General features: G+C 39.7%; 1 protein-coding gene across 2 annotated transcripts in view; it reads left to right on the top strand.

Annotated features, from left to right (window-relative positions):
- The first annotated feature begins 828 nt into the window (after positions 1–828).
- cpeb4b (cytoplasmic polyadenylation element binding protein 4b) overlaps positions 829–17,135 on the top strand; it is a 30,921-nt gene continuing 14,614 nt past the window's right edge. The window contains exons 1-6 of one of the 2 annotated variants that reach the window (XM_049466286.1): positions 829–1,409; positions 4,025–5,173; positions 12,395–12,485; positions 12,761–12,811; positions 15,127–15,150; positions 16,614–16,784. In XM_049466286.1, the coding sequence (XP_049322243.1) occupies positions 4,064–5,173; positions 12,395–12,485; positions 12,761–12,811; positions 15,127–15,150; positions 16,614–16,784 (1,447 nt within the window). In that variant the 5' untranslated portion in view covers positions 829–1,409; positions 4,025–4,063. The remainder of the gene's footprint in view (positions 1,410–4,024; positions 5,174–12,394; positions 12,486–12,760; positions 12,812–15,126; positions 15,151–16,613; positions 16,785–17,135) is intronic. The other variant, XM_049466287.1, reaches the window with a different exon arrangement.

Here is a 17,135-nt window from a genome sequence, read left to right as displayed (position 1 = left end):
CTGCCCTGTGTTCTTGCACTGTATAAAAAGACATTTAAATTATATTAATAATAACAATAATTATTGTTGTATTTATAACAGTATAATTAACAGTATAAATAATTATTATTATTTAAGGGAAGCAGATTTTTACTAAAAGCATTGTGAAAGTAGAAAAGCTCCATCCATTTAATTTCAATTCCATTTAAGTCAGAATTTAAACACTAACCGATGCCTGTGAGGAAATGTTAAATAAAATAAATGATGTTTAAAGGTTGCTTTTCCATCATCAATATTGAAAGATGTAATGCAACCAAAAACTATTAACGTTAGTGAATAATTTATACTGAATAATGACTCATTTGTTGACTAGTAAGTCATATTGTGATTTGTTGGGGAGAATCACTGGCTAGATGCGGCCCAAGCGATACAAACAAAATCTACAAATTATAGCATTTTTCTTGTTGAAAATTACGATAAGCTCTGTATTACCATAGTTTAATGTGTAGTTTCAATGTTTTTTGGCCATTTTCTTCAGAACGAGCAGGAAAAATATATATTAGTAGTAATAAAAGGTAATTTCACTCCCCATTACACATTACACATTACACATTAATATCAGGACAGAGAATCATAGAAAACACTGAGCATACAATACAAAACCTCCAGGAGTTAATCTACTGTATTTCAGTGCGTTATTATAGGCATAAACTAATAATATTTCTTACAGTTGCTGTCGTTACAGCGGGTATGACCTTACTGGGCGGAGTTTAGGGGGAGGGGCGTGGTCTCAAAGGCCAGATTACCTTAACGGGCAGAGACACAGCGACCGTGTCTGACGCAAACGTCGGCTAAATAAGGGATAGTGGGCGTGGTTACGCAGTTTTCCCAATAAGAGGGCGTGGTTTTGCTTGAGTGTGTGAGAAAGGGGCGTTGTGTGGGCGGGGTTTGTGCTAATGGAGGCGGGGCTCTAGCCGGAAGCGTCCCTCGTTCGTCTCCTTGTCATTGAGCTCCGGCAGAGAGACAGGAGCAGCGGCGCAGCGCGAGAGAGACCGAGACCCGCCGCGGAGAAACCGGACAGAATTACCGCGATCAGCGCCATGACCCGCGGAGCATCTGCCTGAACCGAACCGCACCGAGCCCGAGCTTTACCCGCCCAATGACCCGAAACCCGCAGTACGCATAGACCCAGAGAGAGAGAGAGAGAGAGAGGGGCTGAGTGTCATTGAGAAACAGGACACGTCAGGACAGGCGAGGCGGAGAGAAGCTGAGAATCTGTTTTTAATGATTATTTAGATTAAATTTAGATTAATTCCTCCGTATTTATTAATCCCCGTAGTTTAATCAGATCGTCACTCCTCCGGTATCCGGTATCTCTGCGGGCTGTCGTCGCGTCGAAGCGGATCTCCCAGCCGTCGCCGGACCCTGAGGTGAAAATCTGCTTTTCTCGGTTTATTTGTGAATCTGAGGTGTAATAATTCACCGTGTCGGGTTTATTCAGGGCTGAGCTGATCGATTCCACGCGGTTTTACTCGATAAAGATCAGAATCGAGCTGAGAAAAGCCTGAAAACTGGAAGACGTCATCACTCTGTGAGGGTTAGCTCAACATGCTAACTGACCTAAAGCCTCTCTGAGGAGAAAAGGGAAGGAAATGCTGATAAATTCCCGCAGCTGCGGGTTTAACTCGAGCTCAGGGATTAATATTCACGTATATTAATTATTATTTATCGATATTTATTCATATTTACTTCATATCTCCGTGCTGTAGCGCTGAGACGCGTCTGCCCGTTTTTCTGCTCGGGTTCTCTCAGCTGGCCTTCAGCCTGTTAGCCTCTTAGCTTAGCTAGTGCCGGTTAGCCGCTGCTAGCTAGCTCAAGACGTCACGAGCCTGTGGGTTAATTAGCGACAGCCAATCAGAGCGCGGCGCGGCGGCTCTACACCCTGATATAGAACAACGTTTAATAAACCTTATTTTTTGGTTGCATGACGTCTGTTAATGTTGGCGGTGACCCGTATTATTTAACATTTAACAATAGGATACCGTAATATATGCATATATAAACCATATACTGAACGTTTTATATATATATATATATATATATATATATATATATATATATATATATATATATATATATATATATAATGTGAGGAATAATATTTGGTTGTTTAGATTCTTATTGTACATTCTTCTACATGATCCTAAAACGACATTAATATTGTTTAATTTAAAAAAAATTGTAATGCATCCAAAAAAAAAAAGATGTTAAATCAACATTAATGTTTTGGTTGCATTACATCTTTTAATGTTTATGGAAAAGCAACCTTTATTTAACATTGACAGTTAGTGGAAAGATACTGATATTGAATTAACGTTCATTTAAAGGTTTTGAGCTCTGAATTTACACTCACAATAATGCTCAAATATGATCTCCTCAAATATTAAATTTAATTATTATTGATTAAATGCCCCTTTCAATACTGTAAAGCTGCAGCACAGCTATAAAATTATAATATAAACAATATAAATATATAAAATGTGAAATCAGTGTTGCATCGATGTAAAATTAATGTGCACAAATGTTTCAAGTTGGAGATCAAAATTTTGACAGTACATTAGTAATGGAAATATGAACATTAATTTAATGTCCTTTTGCTATATAAGTAATGTTTAGTACTATATAGTAAAGGCTGAATAATAATTATTAATAATAAACATTTCATTTGCATCACATTTTTTAATGTTGATGATGGGCAAAACAACCTTTACTGTATTTAATATTGGCTAATAGACATCAGTTAGTGTTTAGTGTTGATTTTCTGATGTTGAGTCAATGTTTGATGACATGTTTTGAAATGATTGCAATGCTTTTAGATAAAACGTAATTTCCACTAACAGTAATATTTATAATAATAATAATAATAATTTTAACGACTCTTTCTACGCTGCAAGACAACAGTACAATTATAAGTAATCTACGATTAATTCAAATGTTGTTCTCAGTAAAAGCTTATAATTACCTCGTTACACTATTATATTATCATTAATATGTCAGTGGCATTTAATCGTTTTTAAAATGAGAATAATATTGTTTATTGCAATAATTACTGGGACAATATATCGTCCACAAAAAATCTTATTGTGACAGACCTAGCTATAAGAATAGAATACATATATTTAATGTTTTAATACAAACTATACATAAAATTCTAACAATTTATTTAACATTAAATCAGTGTAATTTTTGATTGCATTTTGTCTTTTAATGTTGATGATGGAAAAAACACCTTTTAAACATTGAATTACAGGAATGAGTTAGTGTTGAAATTCTGACATTGATTCAACATTCATTCAGTTGGAGTTTCTCCTGTTAGCCTTTAGCATCACTAGTTAGCTGTTGGCATCACCAGTTAGCTGTTAGTATTGCAATCAATGTTCAGTTGAATCAACGTTCAATTTAATCCACGTTCATTTAGTTGGAGAATCGCCAGTAGCCGATAGCATTGCCAGTTAGCTAGCCTTGTCAGCTAGCTGTTAGGGTTGACAGTTAGTCGATAGCATCATCAGTTAGCAATAGTATAGCCAAGTAGTCTTTGGCATTGCCAGTTAGCATTTGGCTTTGCCAGTTAGCCAATAGCATCTTCAGTTAGCTGTTAGCATCAGCAATTAGCTGAGAGCGTTGCCAGGTAGCCGTTAGCGTCGCCAGTTAGCATTGCCAATTATCTGTTAGCCATAGTGGCTAATCCACCTTTATGGACTTTACAATAAAACTCCCAGGGTAGATAATTTAAATGATAAGATGAATACTAACATAAATTACTGTATTGACCAAAATGTAATAAAGATAAATGTACTTGTTATCATGGTTTACTAAAACCTACGTTCATTTCACATCAAATTTCTTCTTAAAGCCCCTTTATCCTCCTTAAATCTCATTCTACTTTCTGTTTAATGAAGGCTGTAGGAGATTAAAAGGTGCGAATGGACTCCTGGATGAAGACGCATAAATAACCTGCTTTTTTTTTATTTTTTATTTTTTTTAGGATCGAGTACTGTGTGTCAGTCTTAACTGGAAAACATAAATGGGGGATTACGGGTTTGGAGTCTTAGTACAGAACAACACTGGCAACAAGTCCGCTTTCCCGGTACGAATTCACCCCCACCTGCAGCCGCCGCACCACCACCAGAATGCTACGCCCAGCCCTGCTGCCTTCATAAACAGCACCGCAGCCGGCAATGGCAGCAACGGCAGCTCTCCGTGGCTCTTCCCCGCGGCCGCCGCCCACAGCAACATGCAGGACGAGATCCTGGGCTCGGAGAAACCCAAAGCTCAGCAGCAGGAGCTGCAGGAGACGCAGGAGAAGCAGCAGCAGCTCTCCCCCGGGCACCAGGAGGGCGGCATCATCTCCGAGCTGGAGAAGGTCCGCTCTGAGGAGAGCAAGGTGGAGAGCGGCGCCTCCGAGGGCGCCAACGGCAAGGAGAAGCTCCGCCTCGAGTCGCCGGTTTTGACGGCCTTCGACTATCAGGAACCCTCTGGGCTGGGAACGGCCGTCCAGTCCAGCACCTCCTCTTCCCTGACCAGCTTCAACAACTGGTCGGCTGCTATCCCCCCGACCCCGTCCACCATCATCAACGAGGACATCAGCTTCTTCAACCCGGCCTCCGCCAACAACGGCCCGCTGCTGTTCCAGAACTTCTCCCACCACGTCAGCCCCGGCTTCGGGGGCAACTTCTCGCCCCAGATCGGCCCCATCTCTCAACACCACCCTCCTCACCCCCATTTCCAGCACCCTCACAACCAGCACCAGCAGCACCGCCGCTCGCCCGCCAGCCCGCACCCGCCGCCCTTCCCTCACCGCAACGCCGCCTTCGGCCAGCTGCCGCACCTCTCCAACAACCTGAGCAAGCCGCCCTCGCCCTGGGGCAGCTACCAGAGCCCCTCGCCCTCTCCCTCCTCCACCTCCTGGAGCCCGGGGGGAGGCTACGGCGGCTGGGGAGGTTCCCGCGGCGGCGAGTTTCGCCGGGGCCTGAACGGCGGCATGACCCCGCTCAACTCCATCTCTCCTCTAAAGAAAACCTTCCCCAACAATCACGTGCCCTCGCAGAAGTACTCGCGCACCAGCCCCGGCTTCAACCCCAAGTCCTGGATGGACGAAAGCATTAACAGGAGCGAGAACATCTTCCCCTTCCAGGTACGTAAAGAGAAATGAAGCAGATTAAACCAATGAGAGCGAGCGCTTCCCCTGGCGCTCGTCCTTCTGTAGAGTACGGAGCTGGAGGCCTGTGGCGCATCGTGACGGGCGTGTAGCTGCTCTCGAGTGGGGGCTGATGCTGTAAGAGCTGCAGGCCTGATGACTAATGTCTCTCTGTAGTTCTGAAAACGACTCTGAGGGAGATTTACGGCCGACGTCACCCCGAAAAACAGATTCCCTTCTGAGATGCTAGATTTGTGCTAAAGATGCTCAGAAAATATCTGTCTGAAAAAAGGCCAAAAAATAAGTGAAATAAGTGAATTACATTTTTGAAGGTGATTTATATTGCAATAAACTCAAATGTATAAAAAAATGTTCAGGGTTCAATAGAGACTTTTAATTTGAAGAGCATATTTGTTCTTCGAAAAAAAGTGCGTCCCCATTAGGGGTGCACCATATCATATCGTATGCATTAATATTGCCAAAAATTCTGACACAATAAAAAATCCATATCATGATATCGCAATATTCTTAAAATCAGTCAGTTTTGCTCTTTACTGTTTTTACTTTTAATTGTTTGATTGCAAATTACTTGATCTAATTATGCTTCACTCTAGTGTGGTAGATTTTTGATGTTACATTATAACCAGGGTAAGTTGGTAGACAAATGTTTTTAGATTTTTTTTGTTTCTACTGAATGGATGAAACTTGTATATTTATGGTAAATAGTTATAGTAAAACTGCTAACACCAAAACATTCAGGGCAGTAATAGTGTTGGATATGTGGAAATTGGTGTTCAGGCAGTTTTATTGTGTGTGACTATAATTACACTATTTTATAGTACAGAATATGGCCATGAGTAATTTTATTAGCAGTGTGAGTGTAGTGATGTAAAGAGGGCATTAAGTTTTCTTTGTTTAAGGACTGTTTTGTGAAGTAATTTCTGCCGCTATATATTGTATGTAAAGTGTGTTTTATATTGAGGTAATGGAGAGAATCCTCTGGGAGGTGTTACTGCTGTGGGAACGCTATTCTATCTGCAGGCCGTCTGCTCTAAATTTAGCGTTGCCGCTAACAGTCAGGTTTCTGCGGGTCGCCGGCCTCACCGCGCCACGTGCCGCGCCGTCCCTTTAAGCCGCTGCCAGCGCCACATAGTTTCCATTTCATTACCGTGAACAGGTGCCCAGAGCTTCTTACTGAGGCCTTTACCCGCCGGCCGTGGCCTAATCCGCACACGCAGGCTGATCTGCAACGGACCCTGGGTTCTGGTTCTGTGCAGATCGACCAGGGAAAAGCAGCAGACGAGAATTTGATAGGGGAGTAAGAATATACCAATTGGGCTGGGTGATATGGCCCTAAAAAAAATCACGATATTTCATATTTTTGTGATCACAATACTTATGATATGACAAAACAATGAATAAAAAAAACAAAAACAAGAATACACTACTGCAACAACATGAAAATGAATTTTTGTTATTGCATATGATATGATATAACACACCTCCAATAACTGAGATATTTAAAAATTAAAGAATTTTATCAGATTTGTAACAGAAGTCAATGATCCAGAATAATCAGTCATGATACTAATAATAATAATGGACTCTAAATATCTCCATATATCCAGGATTAAAGTAAAATAAATGATACTGAACAGATATAATCTGCCTATAGTAGATATATAATGGGAAATGAGAACAGTGTGAATTTTTCCTTTTGATAAAAACAGTAAAAAATAAATAAAAATGTAGAACCCTGATAATGGGGTGGGTGATATTAATATTATACCCTGAAATAATGTGCCATATTATTCCCCATATTTAAAAATGATATCATCGCATACGATACGATATGGCACACCCCTCATACCAATACTGTATAGGATGGCAGTTTTTTTTCTTTTAGTTTATTTATTTAATTTGTTTATATGTAAAGATTGGTGTCTGAAGTGGTTCATTTGGTGTTTTGTGTAAACCCCACCCACTAGATACCAGTGTCTAAGTGCCAGTACATGCCTGTAGTATTGGATAGCAGTAGGAAGCTGGGTCCTGAGGGGCGGAGAACAGGCGGCTGTTGTTCGCTGCTATCTGCTGCGGTTGGTTGAATACGTGATGTGATTCTCAGTGCTGCATAATGAGGCTGGAAGTTTCCACAGACTCTGTGTGTGTTGGCCAAGAATTACTGGTGTTTGGTGTGAAAGCAAAGGCTGTGTTTGGTGGTGGTGGTGGTGGTGTGCATACACACACACACACACACACACATTAGTTTTGCTATTCTTGTGAGGACCTTCCATTAACATATTTGTAACTAATTTAAAGTACTCTATCCCTAACCCAAACACCTCACTGACCAAAAGTAAATCATTAAACTCGTTTTTAAAGCCACAAAAAATATACAGTATAAGTCTTTAAAAAACGAAAGATTATTGGTCCTGTTCTACATCCTGCACAAGGTGTGTCATGAGTAGGGCTGTAACGATTAGTCGATATAATCGACAATGTCGATTATTTAAATTTGTCGACTACAAATTTCATTGTTGACTAATCGGTTATTTGTAACAGTACCGCATTACACAAAGTGCTGGAGACAGAGGAAGCTTGGTCTGTGTTTCCAAAAGTGCCCAAACACAACAGATTACGTAATTATACACTAAATATCAGAACTCTCCATGTTTAAACAACGTGTGGACATTTAAATGCCTTTTAAATCCCATGTTCAGTTGTTTTTCTGTTGTTTTTAGAGATGAAGGCTATAGCAGAAATAATCGTTGACTAATCAACTAATCGAAAAAAATGATCAGCAGATTAGTCGACTACCAAAATAATCATTAGTTGCAGTCCTAGTCATGATGCTCATTCCTATCTTACACCCTGACTCATGGTCAGACCTGCAGTCAGACTGTGTGCAGAGCAGGCGAGTGTATTGTGAGACGGTGTAAGAGGCGGCTGCATGTGCTGACGGTTAATAACGATCTGAACAGCTGAAGCACAGAGACCCTGAGGAAGGGGCGGAGACTGCACTGTTCATACTGATCTACTGTTTACAATATACACAAATATAACAACACACTCCTCCCTAATTCAACATTACACCTTTAAAAGTGCCACAAGACCACGGATAATAGCTTAATCCGAATCGATATTATTTATATATATAAATATATAAATTGTGACAGAAAATGTTCCATAATGCTAATATGATTTATTTAAACATCCATTTTCTATATTTGAAAGCTTTAATGTTGAGCCAGCAGCTACACATCAAGGTCATACCTGAAGACCAGAATAATGTACAGATAGATCACGCCTGATACACACATCAACAGAATACCTTACCCAGCATAACCTGTACACCACAATTAATGTTATAAACTGTAGTGAGTAATCCAGCTCAGGAAAATGGTTAGCATGACAGCTAACCCAGTAGAATGCTGATTCAGAGTACTCATTAATCTCTTTCAGAGTTGGCAGTGAATCGATCAAAGTAATCCACAAATTAGTGGATTTTTTCGTAAAGAATCCCAATATCAAATATATTACCATAGTTTAATGTGTAGTTTCAATGTTTTTTCTTAATAACAAGCATAAATAAATATATTGATAGTAGTTTATTTCAGTAGCTGGCTAGCTAACTTTCTCGTTCCACCTTAAATTGTGCAACAGACAGCAGAGCCAGCAGCATTTAAGGTGGAATGAAAAGATGAACTCTAATAAAAGCTAATTTCATCTCCTCATCACAGAGGAATTAAAGAATGGACAATAATAATGAATTGCTGCATCACCTGCCCCCTTTCTGTAGACATACAGTAAACCCTAAAGTTAACTTTAACGCTTCACTGCTGTAGATTTATCTGTATCAGGCTGTTCACCCTGTTACACTCCAAAATGAGGGGTAGGGTAGAAATAGAAATGGGCCTAAATGTTTCTCCAGAGTAAAAGCTTGTTTCTATTCTGCACATGGAGGCATAAACGTAAATCTGAGAGATGTGCTTTAGGGCCAGCAGGGCTTTCACTTTCCAAACCACCCCCCCCCCAGCTCTGTAAGCTCTTCTAAAGCCCTCTGTGATTGGATGGAGCGCTTCCTGCACCCGGCTCTGGGTTTGAGCCTGTGGGCTCTACGCTCTTCACTCTGTGTGGGTCTGTGGAACACAAGTTTTATTTTAGATGTTTTATATAATTTTATAATGTTCTGCCCAGTTCTCTAGATTTCTGCAGGTTTCTGGAGGTTTCTTTCAGGACATGTGCAGGTGTGATGGATCACAGTATAAACCAATAGGGAGTGGGAGTGGAATATGTTTATACTTCTCAATACATCCAATCACAATCAAATTCTCTCTATGTGTGTGTGTGTGTGTGTAATGTTTATTTATTATTAATCAGATGCTTTGGTGTTTGATGGATTTGAGTATTCAGCTGTGGAGGTGCAGTGAAATATTCGACAACCAAATGTTTTTGGCTAAAATAAAAAATAAGTATGAAGACAATAATTTCTGTTTTAGATCAAATTTTATGTTTTATTCTATATAAATAAATTATTATTTGGTTTGTAGAAAATGACTGAATGAATGAAAACCTGCAAAAAATATGTGTGTTTGGTGCGTCTGTGTTCAGCTGTTTTGTGTGAAATGGTGAAGGAAATTTCTGTACAGAGGCTGCTGTTGTTTTTACTGTAGTTTATTATAGATATTAGATGAAAGTTTAGAATTCTGAAGATCCGTCCGTGAGCAGAACTTCTAGACCTGGTTCTTTAGGATTGATTTGACTCTGGGTTTGAGCTGTTTGACTCTGGAGCTCCGGTTTAATTATTTTATCAGAGTAACGTCAATAACGCTCTCCTGTGGAAAGATTTCCCACCCCCGTCTGTGCCGCCCTGTGCAGCACAGGATTAATGGGCTTTACGCTGATTAGATGTGGAAAGCTTTGAAATACCTTTACCCACAAACCCACAGTGTCCAGCCCCGGCCTCCCCCGCCCTCCTTTCTGCTTTTATTAGTTTCACTCTGACTCTGTGGATTAATGTCATTCCTGAAACACCCATAACACTCCACACTCCATCACTCTAACCCCAGTGTTTAATCACAGCCTGTTTACACCTGCCCTTAAACTGGGTTCAGATCTGGACACTATCTGGATCTACTTTGACCGGATTCTGTTTCCACTTGTTATTAATCTACAGCTCCAGTCAGCATCGCTCTGATTTTACTTTGCCGTTTACACATTAATTCCAGGATCACATTACAGGAGTGTTTGAGTGTTTAGGTGGTTGTGCTGTTCACACTTTACGACTGATCTGTGACACGGGGTCACAAGGTTTTCTATGGAAACATGTTTATCACAAGAACACACCAAAAATAAACATACGAGAACTAGAGATGCCAATCCAGAGAATCTCTATAGAGGAGAGTACCCACTTGAAATAAACGCAAAATAAATTTATAAATTAAAGTTTATAAATGTTGGGTCATTTTTATACTGACATATGTACTTATGTCCTCAGTTTAAAATTACATCAAATGTTTCAGCACCACAGTGATATTTTTTTAAGGTTTTAAACTCCATACACACTCGCTGTGTGTATGAAGTGATTTTAATAATAATAATAGATAGATAGATAGATAGATAGATAGATAGATAGATAGATAGATAGATAGATAGATAGATAGATAGATAGATAGATAGATAGATAGATAGATAGATAGATAGATAGATAGATAGATAGATAGATAGATAGATAGATACTTTATTGATCCCCGGGGGGAAATTCTTGGCATCCAGCAGCAGGTTACACAATACACAAAGTTAAAAAAGATAAAATATAAAATATAAAGATACATATAAATACAATCAAATAAGAAACAGAATATACAGTGTAAATGTACAGTCTTCGTGTGTGTGTGTGTGTAATGGAGATGGAGAATGGAGGTAGTGCAGTTGAACACAATAGACAGTGAACACCAGTTGATGTGCATAATGTGAGGATAACTGATGTCAGCCAAACAGAAAGTGCAAATACACAGTTATATAATAATTTAAATTAAATTAAGCAGTGCAAAAGATACGTAAGCAGTGCAAAAGATACGTAAACAGTAGATGAATTAACTAGTGAATGAACTACTAGTGCAAAATATGGTAGAACTATAAAAAGTGTTCTAGGCATCAGCAAGTCTGAGAGTGTGTCCATAGCTGGGGGTGTGTCCATGGTGTGGCCAGAGTGGCCCGAATGAAAAAGTGCTCTTTCTGTGCTCTTTCAAAATTCTCAGAGCTTCGTTTTAAATATCAGGACTTGAAGAGTGGAGCTACTTTGAGTTTGTTGTTAATGGTGTAAAAATAGTGATTTCTTTGTATGGGGAAACTCTATGCCCCGATCATTGTCACTGTGACCTGTTGGGAACATGAGTTTTCTGGGGGAGAACAGAGGTGGGATATTTAACAAAAGATTGTGTTTGTTTTCATGTTTCACTACAACTCAAATCCACTTCACACCCGAGTTCTTCTAAACTTTTATCAGCAGAGTCTGAGCTCTGTTACACTTCCGCTGTTCAGAGCGAGTGAGATCTGACTGTGTGTGAATTGCGTAATCTGATTATAAATTGTGTAATCTGATTATTATAAAAGGAGTGATAATATCCACTCACAGAAATGCTGGTAATGTCAGAAATAAATGGACCATCAGGAGAGATTAGTATATCATATCTTACTATCCCCTTACCCACACCCCTTTGCACTCACCACTTCAAATAACATTATTTATTGCAAATTTTATATTTTATTCAGTATTAATATATTGTCCTGAATTATGTTTTATTGATATGGTGCTAATGTATATATTTTTAAAATGTTTTTTATTGTAATCGCTGCCTTAGAGAGGACGCTAAACTGCATTTCACGGATTTAACATTCTTGTTTTTGTGACAATAAAACTATTCTATTCTGATCTGAATTCTATCTGAATACTCGTTATCATTATATCAAACGATAATACATTTGGAAAATATGAAAAAGTGGAAGATCATGTTCAGTATTCAGAAATATTTGATTTAGTTTAGGTTGGGGTTTGTGGTGTTAGATTGGTGTTAGATTAATGAAGGTAATAAACAATTGTTTGTAAGTGTTTTCTGATTGGCTGTAATGAGAGGGCGTGGTCAGGGTGAGCTGCAGGTGAAGGAGATGTTCCGCTGTGGTTTTATTTTGACGCTGATGTTCTCCTCTGCTGAACAGGAGCGCACCCGATCCTTCGACGGCTTCAACATGCACTCTCTGGAGAACTCGCTGATCGACATCATGAGGGCCGAGCAGGACACCCTGAAGAGTAAGAACATCTTACAGACCTTTATAAACAATTTATAACATCTCTCCTCCCCTTCACCCCTCACCTGCTGCACTCACACTCAACCAGAGTGCACGAGAGTGTGCTTGTGCGCCCATGACTGTGTGTGCGTGTGCACGAGAGCGTGTGCAGGTGAGGGGGAAGTGTGTGTGTGTGTGTGTGTGTGTGTGTGTGTATAAATATGTATATGCAAACATTAGTGCTGCACCATTATGCAGTATTCACGTTGCACTAACGTGTTAATTGCTCTCCCACAGGCCGCCTTGGATTCGCTCATCCAGGAGGAGACAGCCCTCTGCCCATAAACGGTGTGTAGCTGTGTTGTAGCGCTGTGATTCACTCGGGACTTAACTCTGTTCAGGCAGATGGACGGACGACCCTGTGATCACTGTTTACACAGTTCACGAGATTAGCAACCTGGAAACTCTGGAGCTCCAGCCTGAGATCTGCAGCTCTGATCCAGCTTGTTTGCTGTGCTGTAGCAGCTGTTTAGCTCTGGTGTAGCTCTTTTGTAGCCGTGTAGTTGTGTTGTAACTACATTGTAGCTATATACCTCTGGTGCAGCTTTGTAGCCCTGGTGTAGCTCTGGTGTAGCTTTGTATCTCTGGTGTAGCTGTGCTGCAGCTGGGTAACTCTGGGGTAGCGCTGGCGCAGCTGTGTTGTAGCTGTGTAGCTCTGGTTTAGCTTTGTAGCTCTTTTGTAGCTTGCTTGCTGTGTTGTAGCTCTCTTGTAGCTCTCTTACAGCTGTGTTGCAGCTACATTGTAGCTATATAGCTCTGGTGCAGCTGTGTTGTAGCTGTGAAGCTCTGGTTTAGATTTGTAGCTCTGTTGCAGCTGTGTTGCTCTTTTATAGCTGTTGCAGCTGTGTTGTAGCTTTGCTATAGCTTTGCTATGTGGCTTTGTTGTAGCTGTGTTGTAGTTCTTTTGAAGATATGTAGCTCTGTTGTAGCTGTGTTGCAGCTACGTTGTAGCTATATAGCTGTGTTGTAGCTCTGGTTTTGCTTTGTAGTGCAGCTGTGTTGTAGCTCTGTTACTCTTTTGTTGGCTGTGTTGCAGCTACTTTACAGCTCTGTTGTAGCTTTGGTGTAGCTGTTTTGTGGCTGTGTAGCTCTGGTGTTGCAGCTGTGTAGCTCTGGTGTTGCAGCTGTGTAGCTCTGGTGTTGCAGATGTGTAGCTCTGGTGTAGCTTTTGGTGTAGCTGTGTTGCAGCTGTGTTGCTCTGGTGTAGCTTTGGTGTGGCTGTGTAGCTCTGGTGTTGCAGCGGGTGAACGCTGGTTTGGCTAGTTGGTTAGCTCCTCCGTTAGCTGCTGCTGCTCCCTCACCTGAACCGTTCTGCTCCATTTGCATAGATTTGAGATCTGTTCTAATGCAAATATTTACAATTTCCCAACTGGAATCAGAGAGCTGAAGGTTCTGAGGCCGTTCCCCTCTGATCCTGAGGTGAATAAGAGGGTTAATATTGGTTCAGCTGTAAATTTCTACACTAATTTAATGAAGTCAATTTTTGAGAGTCTACTAGAGCTGGGTATCACTGATTTACACAATCGATTTAATTCTGATTCACAAGGTCCTGATATTAATCAGTTAATTTATATACAGTTAGTTCAGATATAAAAAAAGAGATTATCAGAAAACTAATCTTGTAATTGTAAAAAAAAAACACTTAACCTTCCTTTATTAAATATTATTAGAGTTTACATGAAGAATTAACACAAGATTACAGTTCTCTTGAATGGAACTGCTCTCACTTTTAACGTGGAACGCAAAACACTAACTTCCTCCCTAAACATGAATAAGATATAAACATAATAAAAATGAGACACATCTAGTTTAACTAGTCTAGCAGGCTTTAGAAACTTAAAACTAAATTAAAATCTGTTGCTAACTTTAGCTTACCTTCTCTAAAACTACATGTTTTGAAACTGCGGGTCTTTAGCTGCCATATTTAAGGAACTCTTTAAATCAGATTACAGATCTCTGCACTGCAGAAACTCATTACAGATTTCAGCTATAAATATTTATTAGTAATATCAGATCTACAGATATCTATAAATCCAATCTGACTGGTAAAAAGTATTAGTAATAAATATAGTAAAACATGTAGAAATGTACAGTGATGTTATATAGAAATCTAACACTGCACATATCCTGTGTGATGGTGAACTGCAGTGTAAGAGTGATCCTGTGTGATGGTGAACTGCAGTAGTGATCCTGTGTGATGGTGAACAGCAGTAGTGATCCTGTGTGATGGTGAACTGCAGTAGTGATCCTGTGTGATGGTGAACTGCAGTAGTGATCCTGTGTGATGGTGAACTGCAGTAGTGATCCTGTGTGATGGTGAACTGCAGTGTAACTGAGTGATGGTGAACTGTAGTGTAAGAGTGATCCTGTGTGATGGTGAACTGCAGTAGTGATCCTGTGTGATGGTGAACTGTAGTGTAAGAGTGATCCTGTGTGATGGTGAACTGTAGTGTAAGAGTGATCCTGTGTGATGGTGAACTGCAGTAACTGGGAGAACAGTGTAAAGAACACAGTTAATCTGGATTATGTTTGTGCAGAAGTGCGTGAGAGAGGTTGGCGTTTTTATAAGTGTTCTCTTACATGTGATCTTATTTTACATGCAGCAAGGAATTATGGGAGGCGACGAGGTAAAGACCAAACCTTTGACACATTTAATATTTATTATGAGCCAATTATCAATAATAAAGAAATCTCTGCACCTGATCGATTAGAGAATGAAGCCAGTGTTCTGCATGCAGTGATGTGGGGAAACGTTTAATTGTGCGCATGTTTTTGTGTTTGGTCTCTTTTCTTATTTGTGTTTTGATTTTGTGCCTTTTTGCATCTCTGCTGTTGTATTTCTGTAATTGTGGGGGAAAGTTAATGTAATTTTTGTTGTTGTTGTTGTATTTTATGTATGACTGTATACAAATGTATTTTAGGGAAGAACCAAAATGAAAAGTTTTGTCTGAAATCAGAAAGCTGGACACAGGTTTTTATTTATTTCACAGCTGTATAAATTAAATGGCCTAAATCTTTTAAAAAATTATCTTGCTTTACAAAACACTGCAGAGGGCTTTTAATTTGAAGTAAAGACTGCAGACACAGAAGCGCAAGCGCTGTGATGCTAGCTGTTTTTCTGAGCTGTATTATTGGCTGGGTTGATGACCGACTGAAGTCTCAGTGTGAGCTGGAGATTAACTATTTGATTTGTATTCAGGAAAATGTTGATTTTAAATTGAAGTTCAGAAAACATCAGTTTCATGATTTTTATTCATTATATTTTGAAAATTGCAGATTTACTTAAATATTTTAAAGTATATTTTATTACAGTTACAATTAGGATTTTTAGTAACCTTTTTATAAAATATAAAAAACTAAATCAGGAAAACTCCAGACTGAGCTGAGACTGGAGCAGGGCTGTGGTTTCCTGTAACTGAGCAGCTTCAGCAGTGATTCCCCACAGCACTGTTTAACTACTAAACTTCTAAACCCTGAACTCCTGAATCAGATCAGTTAAATCGGAGGAATATCGTCCGAACGCGTATTTTGGCTAAAAATCGTCCGAGTCAATACACAGCCGATCATCTCTAGTTTTCGTGGCTGATGCAGATATTTAACGTTAGTTCTGACCCTGCAATGTGATTGGCTGAGAGGCGTTCTATGAGTGCCATTATCAGCCGGTAATGCATTGTAACCGAAGCTCTCCATGTACAGTATTACTCCGCCCACATACAGGTAACCTAGCAACGATGCAGCTCTTACAAACCAAACAGTGCAGCTACAAACAGAGCAGCAATGGAACTATTTTAACTGGCGGAGTTTTTATCACCAAACAGATCCTATTTTCTCCTCCTCTTTAACTCTTTAAAATCTTTTAATAAACAGTGGTAATGGAACTGTGATATAATCACAATAATACACTTGAGATTCGTGTTATAACCTGTAATATTGCTGATCTGTGACTGCACCACAGCAGTGCCAATATTACACATTATAACACAAACCTCGAGTGTATTACTGCTTAATTATGGGCTGTAACCGGCCTGGTAAAGCTGGTAAAGGGAGCGAGTTCTGGTCCGGGTTCTGATCTCCTCTGGTTCTGTTTCAGGCCACTCGTCTCTGTTCCCGATGGAGGACGGGTTCCCGGACGAGGAGCGGGCGGAGCAGAGCCTGCCGGGCCTGGGCTCGCCCCACTGCTTCCCCCACCAGAACGGCGAGAGGGTGGAGCGCTACTCCCGCAAGGTCTTCGTGGGCGGTCTCCCCCCTGATATAGACGAGGGTAATCCCACATCACATCATCTCTTTATATTCGTTTATCATTTATATTATATATATATATATTTTTTTTTTTTTATGACATCAGTTTTATTTTTTATTATTTATTATGTATCTTGAATTAAATTTCATGATGATAATCTTTACGTTATTAATGTTTTTTATAAAAAATAATTCTCTTATTAATGAACTACAGAGGGAAGTATAGGAAATTCATTGTCTGTTGCTTAGTAACGAGACCTGCTCCACATTTAGTTTATGTAGTAAACTGCTATATTTACTACATTAATGATTTACTACATAAATAAATTCCTATAGTTTATGATGCATTGTTGGAGTTTTAGTCCTAAAGTGT

Source organism: Astyanax mexicanus, chromosome 17 (assembly GCF_023375975.1).
Source record: "Astyanax mexicanus isolate ESR-SI-001 chromosome 17, AstMex3_surface, whole genome shotgun sequence".
NCBI lineage: Eukaryota > Metazoa > Chordata > Actinopteri > Characiformes > Acestrorhamphidae > Astyanax > Astyanax mexicanus.
This window is presented reverse-complemented; position numbering and strand designations above follow the sequence as displayed.